We start from the raw sequence: 12,653 nt of genomic DNA on the forward strand, positions 1-12,653 counted from the left end.
ACCACACTTTAATGAACACCAACGCCTCTCGGTGGGTGGCACAGAGCAAGATGGGTGGGTAGGTAAACGTCGACGACGAAACTCCGGCGGACAAAGGACCGCGACGCTCCGAGGAAGACAAACCACAATGACTGGGTGGGTGAGTAGATGTAAACGGTGATAGCTCAAAACGCGCCTTTGTCGGTGGCGGTTCCAATCAAAGCTTCCAACGCCGCCAATCACCAGAACGGACACCACTTCCTCACGCGAAATTTCGGCGAACCAGGCTTGTACCGACACGTTTCTGAGAAGAGGCAGGTTGGCTGGGTGGGAGGGAGCGAGACTCACTCTAGGGTTCGTTTTCTCTCTCTAAGCTTGAGTTCTCTCTCACACCTTGTCTCAGATTCAAATTTTGAAGAGAGAAAATAAACCTCCTCACTTTAAACACTTCCCCCAATTCTCTTTCCACGTCATTCTCATTTTTAAATATTATTTTACACGTAAACCACGCACATTTTGACACGTGTCAAAATGTTGTCAAATATTATTGTTAAAATATCATTGTCCAATTTATTGTATAATGAAGTTGAAACCATTTGTGTACTATATCAATAGCCTAAGAGGCCTGATCCAAATTCGTTCTTTATGAATTATGATTAATGTATTTCTTAACGGAAGCAAATAAACTAATTGAAACTTGCACACAAAATCGAAATGCGAAGTGCGAATACAAAATCTGAAGACTTTCATGATATATTAAATTACTTAGTTATTCTTAAAATGTCATTGAACAAATAATTTATGGTTTATACATTTGTTTATATATTTATCTAATACATAAACATCCAGATAAGATAAGAGTATTTTATATATTTACCCTTTTCATTCCTGGCCCTTTTACCTTTTACCCTGACAGACAGCTTTTTTTTTTCTTTTTATCTATTCCTTGTCCTTTACGTCCCCCAAAAGAAGGGTTAAGTTAATTGAAGTATCTCGCTTCTTTAAGATTATGCATAAGGGAGATATATTATTTTCAGCAGCAAAGATTATATTAGAAAACTTAACATCACTTTTTGAGTGTTTGAAATGTAAAAATAGTGAAAACAGGATCATTGGACTCTCCAACACACTCTCCTGCATATAGTAAATTTATTGAGTTTGAACTTTTATCCTCCTGCAAACTACTTCAAATCTTTATACTAAGCCGATTGTAATAGGTTTTTATACAACACTTTTCAATGCATTTTCTTATAGGCTAAAATTTATGTGGACCTCACTAGTTTGACAATGGGGCAACCAAATGGGATGTGATTCATATATTTAGTGGGACTAACATAAATTTCAAGCAATAGGAAAGTAATTGTGACAAAATGTGATACTAGTATTTCTTTGAAATAAAACTACTTTATGGAGGAATCATCAATTGTTGAATAAGACAAAATCTGAGAATCAACATGTTACAAATGAAGGGTTGAATAAAATCAGTGAATCAAATACATGTTAAGGAATGAGATAAACAATGTCTGAATGGGCTGGGATAGACTCTGTCTGCAGAACAAATTTTGTGAGAGTTGCCTAATGTCTCAGCCGCACATGTTGAAGATTTATGACATCAAAGGGTCAAGCATTTTTAGAGGTGTTGTGTCCTTAGCTACTGCTAGACTTAGTCTGTAACCTTTACGTAGTTTGGCTTTAAACTTATCATCTTTATTTGACTTTTACCTCTATTAGATGGTCATTTTGCAAAAAGGAATGGGATAAACACGAGACAAAATTTCGAATTGAACAATGGTCTGCTGATTATTAAATGCTACATTGTACTCGATACTTCTCTGTTCTGGCTTTGGCAGCATCATGGTGTTCTACGGAAAACCTTGCAGTAGGAGTGACATAGCAAAGAACAACACCCAGAGTTCTTGCTGCATAAATCCAAATAATCAGGTAGCTTGGCAATTAACACTGGCAGCAGATATGCTGTAGAAAGACAAACTCAAAGTCGAGAATTCATGTGAGAACTTTTCTGTCTTAGAATTGCATCACATAGCTTCACGGCATCTAGATTAGCTTTGACATTATGCACCCTAACAATATTAGCCCCTCCTAAAACACCAGCTGTGACAGCAGCGATTGTAGCAGGATCCCTCTCGGCCGCAGGACGAGGGCAAATTTCACCTAAAAATCTCTTTCTGGAGGGTCCAATTAGCATGGGAGCATGAGATATGGACAAACTTCTTGTGCCAATCTCTTTTCTGATATCAGGTAGTCCAAAGAGGATTTCCAAATTGTGTTCGGTTTTCTTTGAGAATCCAATGCCAGGGTCAATGATAATCCTCCACGCTGGTATTCCTGAAATCTCTGCCTCTCTGACCCGTGAGTATAATTCTGATGATATTTCTTTACAGACATTATCATACTTCAGGTTTTCACTATTTTGCATTGTAGATGGGTCCCCCCTCATGTGCATTGCAACATAAGGAACATCAAGATCTGCCATTACCTTAAACATGTTACTATCTAACTGCCCCGCAGATACATCATTTATAAGATGAGCCCCTTTACTCACTGCTTCTAAAGCAACTTCAGAGTAGAAAGTATCCACAGATATGAGCTTTCCTTCAGCCTCAGGCATTGACACTACAGCTTCTAGGATTGGTATTAATCTACCTAATTCTTCTTCAACAGAGATCCTACTAGCCATTGGCCGAGTAGACTGTGCCCCAATATCAATCATATCTGCTCCTTCTGAAATCATTAACCGAACCTGAGAAACAGCTGACTCCACAGACAGGAAATTTCCCCCATCACTGAAACTATCTGGAGTCACATTAAGGATCCCCATGACAGAAGTTCTCCGTGAGCAATCAAGTAACCCATTTGCAACAGGAATTACCCTATACATACCTTCCTTTCCAATAAGGGACTCACTGCCTAAATCTTCCCATAATCCAGAGAGTCCACCAGAATGGCCTGAAAATGAATGCCAGGCAGCAACTGCATCACTGTCAATAGCTGATCCCAATAAATCCATCAAGGGGGCCATAACAAATGGCCTTTCCCAAATTCTTTCATGAGGTATAGTGAGGATATCAGAACTGACTTTATATTTACCATAGAATAAAATGTCTAAGTCAATTGGCCTTGGACCATACCTTATGCCATCTGTTCGGCCCAAGTCCTTCTCAATTCTTTTTAGCGTGGACAATAATTCATGTGGACCAAGTTTAGTAACAGCTCTAACTGCTGAATTGATAAATCGAGGTTGATCAGTGACATATGCCGGGGCTGTCTCATACAGGCAAGCATGTCTTGTGATGTTAATGCCTGAGTTTCTCATCAACTTCAAGGCTTCCTTAAAGTTGTGCAGCCTGTCACCAACATTACTTCCCAAAGCAATCACTACTTCCTCTTCTTGTGAGTGAAGTTCCACAGAGGAATTTGGAGCTGTGTGGAAAGAGGAAAAACCGAGTACTGCAATGAAAAAAAAAACAATATGGTAACTAGGTTTAATTCACTATCCAAAAATAACGAATTACATTCCTTCCTTTCACACACAAACAATGATACGTTGATGCTTCAAAATTCTGTATAAAAGCTTGACTGCATAATGTATATTTTTTTCTTTAAAAAATAAAAGGATCACAATCAGAACTTAGAATGAATGTTCTTATTTAACTTTGATTACTGTTGTGCTTTTATAACAAATTTTTCAAGAGATTAAAGGCCTATCGCCAAGGAGAATGAGCGACGCAAATACGAACCCAATTGCCAAAATGGAATGACAAATCCATAACGGAATGACGAACTAGAACGAACAACAAACCCAAAATAGACGAGAAACCCAAACACGTGAGAAAAGGGCGAAGAAGAAACCCTTACCGTGAATCTGTTTGGGAGAACTGCTGAAATAATTTATTTCTGCATTACTAAAATGTATAATATTCTAGGGGGAAACCCATTAACATTCTACATTTCCATCCAAGTATCAATTGATGGTGATCTTTGGGTTTAACAATCTTCATCTAACGAAAAACCAATTCACTGAAATGGGCATATAATAGTTTACTACAACAACAGTTTCATCATGTGCTGCTTTCAGCATAAGATGATACGAAATTTAGTTTGTATGAGCTGAATTAGTTTAAATTTACCTTTAAGATACTTTCTTGCAGCAAAAACCTTATGCCTGGCCGTCTCCAGATACTTCAAAATACTCATCTGAGGATAGACAAAGTGTATATTATATGCAGTACCCGGCCATTAATCACAACGGGACAAAAATACCATAAAGAGTGCACATTCTGCTAGAAAATCAAACATCCAGAGAAATTTCATAAACAGCAGTTAATATAAAATATAAAAAAATACCATAAAGTGTGCACATTCTGCTAGAAAATCAAACATCCAGAGAAATTTCATAAACAGGAGTTAATATAAAATATAAAAAAATACCAACAAAAATACCGTGTGCACATTCTGCTAGAAAATCAAACATCCAGAGAAATTTCATAAACAGCAGTTAATATAAAATATAAAAAAATACCAACATAATGAATCACTAAATGCAACCAAGAAACATCTAAGTCATTAAAATTTCATGGCTTATTTCCCTTAAGATCTAACATCGGAAAACAAGATCCAAAAGTCTTTGAGACATATCATCAAACACCTTTCATAAAACAAGCAAAAAGTGATAACCATGCCTACCTTGTAAATACCCTAATGAAGCTCTAAGGTCTGTTGCTATGAAATATAACCGATGTGATCCCAGTCTCCAAAAAGCTTTAGATTAATGTTGCTGGGTGTGATTTAGAACCGTTAGCATACAAAAACTGTTTCTGTAAGATACTGATTAGATGGTTATTTTGTGACTCTTGTGTCTGTGAATTGAGTTGGAAGAGTTAGAACACACTCTAACACAAAGGCAGTAGCAGGAAGAGAAACAAGACTAACAACAACACTTATGAATTTGGATAGCTTTGAGACAGTGTGGGTTGTATCGTGGATTGGAGGAGAAAGGGTTTTTTTAAAAAACATAATAATATTAATAATAATTTATATACAGGGTACCAAATTCTTTTAAATAATTTTTAAAAAAAGTTACTGGTAATAACGAGCATTATAACATCCTTTTTCAATTAATAAAGAGTATTAATAAATTTGAACAATAAATAAGAAAACAATCATTTTAATTTCAAACATGATAAAATATTGAGTGATCTTTTATGAATTATGAGAATTGGTCAGAAGTCGTTGCTGTAGAAAACGACAGTAAAATCAACGTCATGCAATCCACACAGTAAATCGATTTTGTAATTTGGAGATGTAAAATAACTAAAAATAATTTAACAATTAAGTGAGTATATTTTTGTTTTTAATTTAAGTTTGAGATATTAGTACCAATTGGTTAAATAATGTAATTTCATCCTATTTTTTTAAGAAAATATTAAATAAGTTTTTTTATCTCAATTTAGTTTTTAATTTAAAAATTTAATGTAAGTAATTTTTGTTAATAATGTACTAACAACGATAAAAAAGGTGTTACATGTTTTTTTTTTAATTTTAATTTTTTAAAAATAAATAAAAAACTTGTTACATAATGTCATATTACATGATAATCACAGTATAACGTGATAGTAACATTATTTTATATGTTTTATCAGGGTGATTCTTTTAGTCCCAATTTAAATATTATATTTTTATTTTGTCTTAATTTAATTTTAATTTTTTTTTAAATTGATTAATTTCTTCATTTTTCAATTTTAAATCAATTTTAATTTTTATGTAATTGTTATATAAATGTTTTATTAAAATTGATATTTTATTACAAAAATTAACAAAGATTATGTTTATTTAAATTTATACATTATATTGAATTTTATTTAAAATTATTTTAAAGTTCTTAATGGAAAATAATAATAGAAAAAAATACAAAATAATTGCATTTTATAAAATAAAATTAATTTATCAACATTTTGAATTCTTTTAAAATTTATATTTCACATTAAATTTTATTTACATTTATATATTTGAATTTATATTTCAAATGATTTCATATATTTTAAATGTGTAAAATTCAATCATTTTTATATAAATAATTGAGTTGGTTTAAACAAAATTATAAATTCAAATGTAGAATTTTAGAATAATTTAAAAACATTCTGTAATAATTTAAAGTAAATAAATTAAAAATTTTAAAACAATTTTAAATAAAGTTTAATAAAAATTATTTAAATAATATTTATATAAAAATTAAATTTGGTTCAATTTATAAGGAAAAAATACAAAATTTTAAAAGAAATTTGAACTAAATTAAAACAAAATAAAATATAGAAATCAAATTTGTACTAAAACAATGATACATGCATGTGACAATATCACTCATCACACTGTCATTGTCATATGACACGACATCAGTTTGACATGTGAAAATTTTTTATTTTTTCAAAAAGAAATTTTAAAAATTTTAAAAAATCAAATAAACCAAGAATTGACATGTGACACTTCTTTAACATTGTTAGTACAATACTAACGGAAAAGGTTTGATTGAATCGAATTTCTCAAAATAAAGATAAAACTGAAACGTATAAAAAAAAGACCTATTCGAGATTTCTCTAAAAAAATTAGGACATGATTTAATTGTAACAATTTATATTAGGATGGGGGGACATGTACAACTTTGGTGTTTCTTATTCTTATTTTTGAAGTAAAAATTAATATTTATCATCATTTTGTAAAATGGTGACAAAAAACACAAACAAAATTTCTCGATGTGTATGGATCCATTTTTCTTAAGGATTTATCCGCGGTGTGTTGCGCAAGTCCTCCAAGATATAACAGAAACTTTTCATAAATTTCTAAGGATATTAGAACTAGCAAAGAACTCTAAAAGTAATAAAATGATAAACCAAGGATATTATAAGAAAGAAAGAAGAAAATAAGAGGAAAAGGAGAATGAGAGAAGTGTGTGTCTTTTGGAGGTGAGCATAAGCCTCTATTTATAGAGTTTGTGAACCATCTTACAACCCAAGATTAGAGGAAGAATCATGCATGAGGATTTGGTAAAAAACAGTTTCAACAAACAAAAAAAGAATGTTGGGAGCAAACTCCTTGACTTACGGAAGAACCTTGTAGTTTATGTCCACACCTTGTGGTTTTGTTCAAAACGTTCACACAAAGTCCATATATGATCCTTGTGGGCAAGGATTTGACTCAAGGTGGTATAATGTTCATAAAGCAATGTTCTTTCGTAATATTCGAAAGTAGCCTTTTGCAATATAAGGCATAGGTTTTACAACAATTCCCCACATATTGAAAAAGAGAAGAAAAAAGGATTGTATGAAAGAAAGAATAATCATGGGTTTTATAAAATATATTGCATCAAAATTAATATAGCAAGATATATGAACCAAGGATACTTAACATTTGTTAGAGGTCTTTCAATCACAATACACCCGCACAATCCTTGTTGTTATATGTTGCGCTTACTAGGCCATGTGTGTGCCTGATATTCATGAGTGCTCTAGAAATCATGCCAAGATATCATGCAAGTGGCCACGCTTGACACTCATATAGGTGATTTCATGAAGTATATGTTGCAAATCCTATACCACCCGTAAAGGATATGAAAATCATTAAAACCTTTGTTTAAATTAAAATTCTTTCACCATATAAAATTTTAATTAGAAAGTTTAACCTCTCAATAATACAATCTCTATCCATTTAGCACACACCATGGGAATAGACATAATTGATTAAATCAATTTAGTGTTATCAAGACTAATAAGTGACTTGTTTTTACTCATATAAACCTTATTCACGTGATCTTCAATCACAAAGGTTGGGTTACCATCACTTATTTGTTTGCAAATGGCTTAAGTCTCATTCTCCTCGATATTTCTAAGATCATATTTCTTCCTAAGGGTTTAGTTAGAGGATCTACTAGATTCTGTTCTGACTTCACATAATCAATGGAAATAGCTCTACTCTTTAGCAGCCGCTGTAATAAATTGTGTCTCAATTGTATATGTTTGTTCTTTTTTCATTGTAATTTTTGTTTTTAGCTATAACTATTATCGATTGGCAATCATAGTGTATTGACTTTGATGGGGTTAGTTTCATTCATAGTGAAATGTTCGCTAAGAAGTTTTTCAACTATTTAGCCCTATTATCATTCATCTCAAGAGCAACAAACTCAAATTTCATTGTTGATCTTGCAAAAATTGTTTGCCTAACGGATCTCCATGTAATCACACCACCCTCAAGTGTGAATACATAACCACTAGTGAATTTTGTCTCATTTGAATCAGATATCTAGTTAGCATCATTGCACCCTTCTAGTACAACGAGAAATCCACTATATTCAATGGCATAATCCATTGAACTTCTTAAGTATCTCATAAGCCTTGCAAGTGCATCCCAATGTTCCTGATTTGGACATTGAGTGTACCTACTCAGCCTACCTACTGCATATTCAATATCAGGTATGGAAAAGCTTATCAAATGTAGTAAACTTTAAATTATCTAGGCATACTGAGCTTGAGATATAGATTCTCCTCTATTTTTCATTAATTTAGAATTATCATCATAAGGGATACTCACGTGTTTGAAGTCAAAATACTCAAACTTCTTAAGAAGTTTTTTAATGTATTGTTCTTGGGATAATAATATATCATCTCCCTTCCTTATAATTCTAACACCTAAAATTACATTGGCTTCACCCATGTCTTTCATTTCAAAGTTAGATTCTAGAAACAATTTAGTTATAGTGACAATCTCATTACATGTACCAAAAATTAACATGTCATCCACATATAAGCATATAATGACACAATCACCATTTTCAGATTTAGAGTACATGCATTTACCAGCATCATTAGGTGAAAAGCTATCACATAACAATACATTATCAAGTTTTTCATGCCACTGTTTTGGTGTTTGTTTCAACCCATATAAAGATTTTAAAATTTTACATACTTTCTTCTCTTGACGAGGTACAACACACCCTTTAAGTTGAGTCATATAAATTTTCTCCTCCCAATCACCATTCAGAGAGGTAGTTTTAACATCTATTTGTTGTATCACTAGCTTATGGATAACTGTTAAGGCTAACAACACTGGAATAGAGAAAATCCTAGTCATAGGGACAAAGGTGTCAAAATAATCCATGTTGGGTTTTTAAGTAAAGCGCTTTGCTACTAATCTTGCCTTATATTTCTCTATAGATCCATTATGATGATACTTTTTCTTAAAGATCCACTTACAATTAATGGATTTTGCTTCTTTAGGCAAATCTACTAAGGTCCAAGAAATATTTTTTTGAATTGATTCAATTTTAGTCATAATGACCTTATCCCACTGTTTTGCATCTGGAGCATTAATAACTTCTACAAAGCTACTTGGATCATTATTAACTAGATAGGTATAGAAATCATTACCAAAAGAATTTTCCTTCCTTTGTCTTTTACTTTTTAAATCCTCACACAAGACATTACTATTATTATTATTATTATCAACATGTTAATATGTCTCACTAACCTTTAAGAGAAGTACAAGTTCAAAAAACTCAGCATTTTTCGTCTCCACTATAGAATTACTCTCAAGCATATCACTTTTAAGAACAAAAAATCTATAGACAACACTATATTCAGCATAGCCTAATAACATGCAATCAGAGGTTTTAGAGTCTATTTTCCTTTTCTTAGGATCGAGTAACATCACATTAGCTAGGCACCCCCACATTCTTAGATATTTAAGGTTAGGTTGATAACCTTTCCATAACTCATAGGGAGTTTTACCAGTTTTCTTATGAGGTATTCTATTTTATAAAAAAAAAAATGCAGTAAGTAGGGCTTCTCCCCAAAGGTTTTCAGGTTCACTAGAACTAATAAACATGTCATTCATCATTTCCTTAAGAGTTTTACTCTTTTTCTTGGTTACTCCATTAGACTCAGGTGAATATGGTGTGGTTACTTCATGGATAATACCTTCTCTAACATAAAATTCATTAAACAGTACATATTCACCACCTCTATATGATCTAATCTTCTTAGTTTTTTTATTTAGTTGATTTTCTATTTCTGCTTTATAGGTTAAAAACACAGCAAAGACTTCATCTTTATGTTTGATTAAGTATACTTTGGTGTATCTATAATAAGTTATAAAATAGTTTTTACCACCTTTAGATATTGTTTGTTTTAAATCAACTAGATCAATATGAATTAACCCTAACAACTCCATTTGACGATTTACAGCATAACAAGTTTTCTTGGTTATTTTAGATTCTACACATATATCATATTTAGTACTTTGTTTATTATGCATATTAATTAATCCTAGTCATTATAATTTCATAACATATGAGGGATTCACATGTCCTAATCTAGCATGCCACATATTATATGAATCAATAATATAAGCAAAAGAACAAGATTCATTCATATTTTCAAAATGTTGAGTACAAAGAGACCTTGATCACAATATCCCTTCCAAAAAAAACATTATTTTTTTTCATTACAATCTTGTTAGACTCAAATGACAATCTAACCCCCACTTTTTTCCAGTAATTCTATAAAGATTAAATTAACTCTGATTGATGACACATGTAGCACATCACTCAAGGCCAGAGTCTTTCCATATGTGAGCTTGAGCCTTTTTCTCAAAATAGGAGTTGCCTTCGAATCATTGAGGTAAACATGTTCTTCTTGATGGAGGACCATCTAGAGGACACATTAGACCTCTCACTAGAGTAATGGCAAAGAGGATGAAAGAGGAAGATGGATCTCAAAGAACTCTCCTTCTTTGGAGGATTACTTATTAGTCTTTTCCTTTCTCTTAAAACTCTTTATAAAACTTGTACATATATTTCTTTTAAGCCTTGTATTTGAGCCAAGAACGTTGTTTAGTATTGATTACATTAATAAATTATATTAGCGCAACATTAAGAGGATTAACGCTAGCTTTTGGGCTTGGAGCATCATTAACACCATCTTTAGGCTTGCTTTGGGCCTAGGAGAGTCATATGGACTTAGGAGAATGAAGGTACATCCCCCTTGGCTGGTCATCAAAGGGAGAGGCTCCCATGCATTCCCTTTGAACGGTGGGTGAAGGAAAAGGTTCTCATTCACTCCCCTTGGACAAAGTAAGCTTCTAGGACCTTTTGAAGTTCAAAGCATCTCTTGTAGATACATGTAGTTTTTTTCTTTTCTAGAGGGTTCTCCTTCTCCTATAAAAGGGTAGCTCCTCCTATTGTAAATTCATCTTTGAAATTAATGATAGTGAAACCTTGCCAAATTGCAATTTCACTTTCTCTAAGATCAAGTAGTTTGTCTTCTTCTAAGACTCTTCTTAGCAAGGTTGGTCGAATCTCCTTCAAGAACTCTTCCCAAACCATTCTTCATCAATCACTTCCTTCGTCAATTCAAGTCTTTCACAAACTACTCTAGGACTTCTCATCAAGCTCTTTGAAGAGGGTTACATCACTTCTCCATCCCCTACATTGGTGTAGGAGGTAAAGGTATATATACGTTCTTGCCAGTGCCATAAAGTCTGACCAAAGAAGACCACGATTTTTGATACATCTGGGGAAGGGTTTGTGAAGACCGTCTGAGTTCTGGAAATAATGTTCTGATTCTCCAGGATTGGGTTATTGATGTTAGTTATAAGTTCTTAAGATTGTTGTAAAATGCTAATAAAAAAACGCACAAAATTTCCCGAGGAATGTAGATCCACTGTCCTTAAGAACTTATCTGCGGTGTGTTGCACAAGCCCCCTATGATACAATAAGAACTTCCTAGAAATTTCTGAGGATATCATAATTAACAAGTGTTAAGACAAGATTGTTTATAAGACAAGACCGTCTAACACTTTCATATTTTGAAGTTTAACAAACAATGATAAACCCGAAATTGGTATTTGACAAAGTATAATCCTTGTAAAAATAATACCGTTGAATTAAAGATATCACATGAAACAAGTGTTACAACTTCTGAATGAACAAAGCATGTAGACGCACTATTAAACGATGTATTACTATGTGAAGGTCAATGCACGATAATTCAGTAAACACGCTATCAAATGATGTTTTAGTAAACGCGTTATCATGACAAGAGACGCATCATTAAACAATATCTTTGCTACACACACTCCTTTTGTATCTTGGCAAACAATACAACATGTACTACATAATGTTTTTGGTAAACACGCTAAAGTTGTAAACAACGCTCCAAAAACAATATGTTGAATAACGCTTTCCTAAATACGCTCTCGTACCAAACACAGATCACTAAACGAAACATTATTAAGTAAACGTCTGGTAAAGGCTAAACGATACCTTGATACAAAATGTCATTTTCATCCAACGATGAAATCCTTATGAATCAATATTCGGTATCTGGTCCAAAAATGCTTATGAATCAATACATTATCATGTTTTTCATGTCATTATTTCGGTACTTGTTTCAATCCATACAAAATTTTTAAAAATATACATACTTTATTTTCTTGACCAAATACAACATATCGAGTGAGCATGCAAGTCATATATTATAGTGACAAGTCAGTGTAACCAAAATCTACATCAAAATACTATTTTGAACCTTTAAATCGTACATTTAATGAATTTCACTTTGGTAAACCATTTTGTATAAGTGGATGAGACATTTTTATATGACAAATAC

The 12,653-nt window shown here is 32.5% G+C and overlaps 1 protein-coding gene across 1 annotated transcript; it reads right to left on the reverse strand.

Annotated features, from left to right (window-relative positions):
- Positions 1-1,363: 1,363 nt before the first annotated feature.
- On the reverse strand, positions 1,364-4,985 carry LOC108335065 (folate synthesis bifunctional protein, mitochondrial). Its single transcript, XM_017570991.2, has 3 exons — positions 4,684-4,985; positions 4,128-4,194; positions 1,364-3,447 (listed from the first exon to the last, which is right to left on the reverse strand). Exons 2-3 carry the CDS (start codon positions 4,192-4,194, stop codon positions 1,970-1,972), a joined length of 1,545 nt encoding a protein of 514 aa, XP_017426480.1. The 5' UTR covers positions 4,684-4,985; the 3' UTR covers positions 1,364-1,969.
- Positions 4,986-12,653: the final 7,668 nt, after the last annotated feature.

This window comes from Vigna angularis, chromosome 10, assembly GCF_016808095.1.
Source record: "Vigna angularis cultivar LongXiaoDou No.4 chromosome 10, ASM1680809v1, whole genome shotgun sequence".
NCBI classification, from domain to species: domain Eukaryota; kingdom Viridiplantae; phylum Streptophyta; class Magnoliopsida; order Fabales; family Fabaceae; genus Vigna; species Vigna angularis.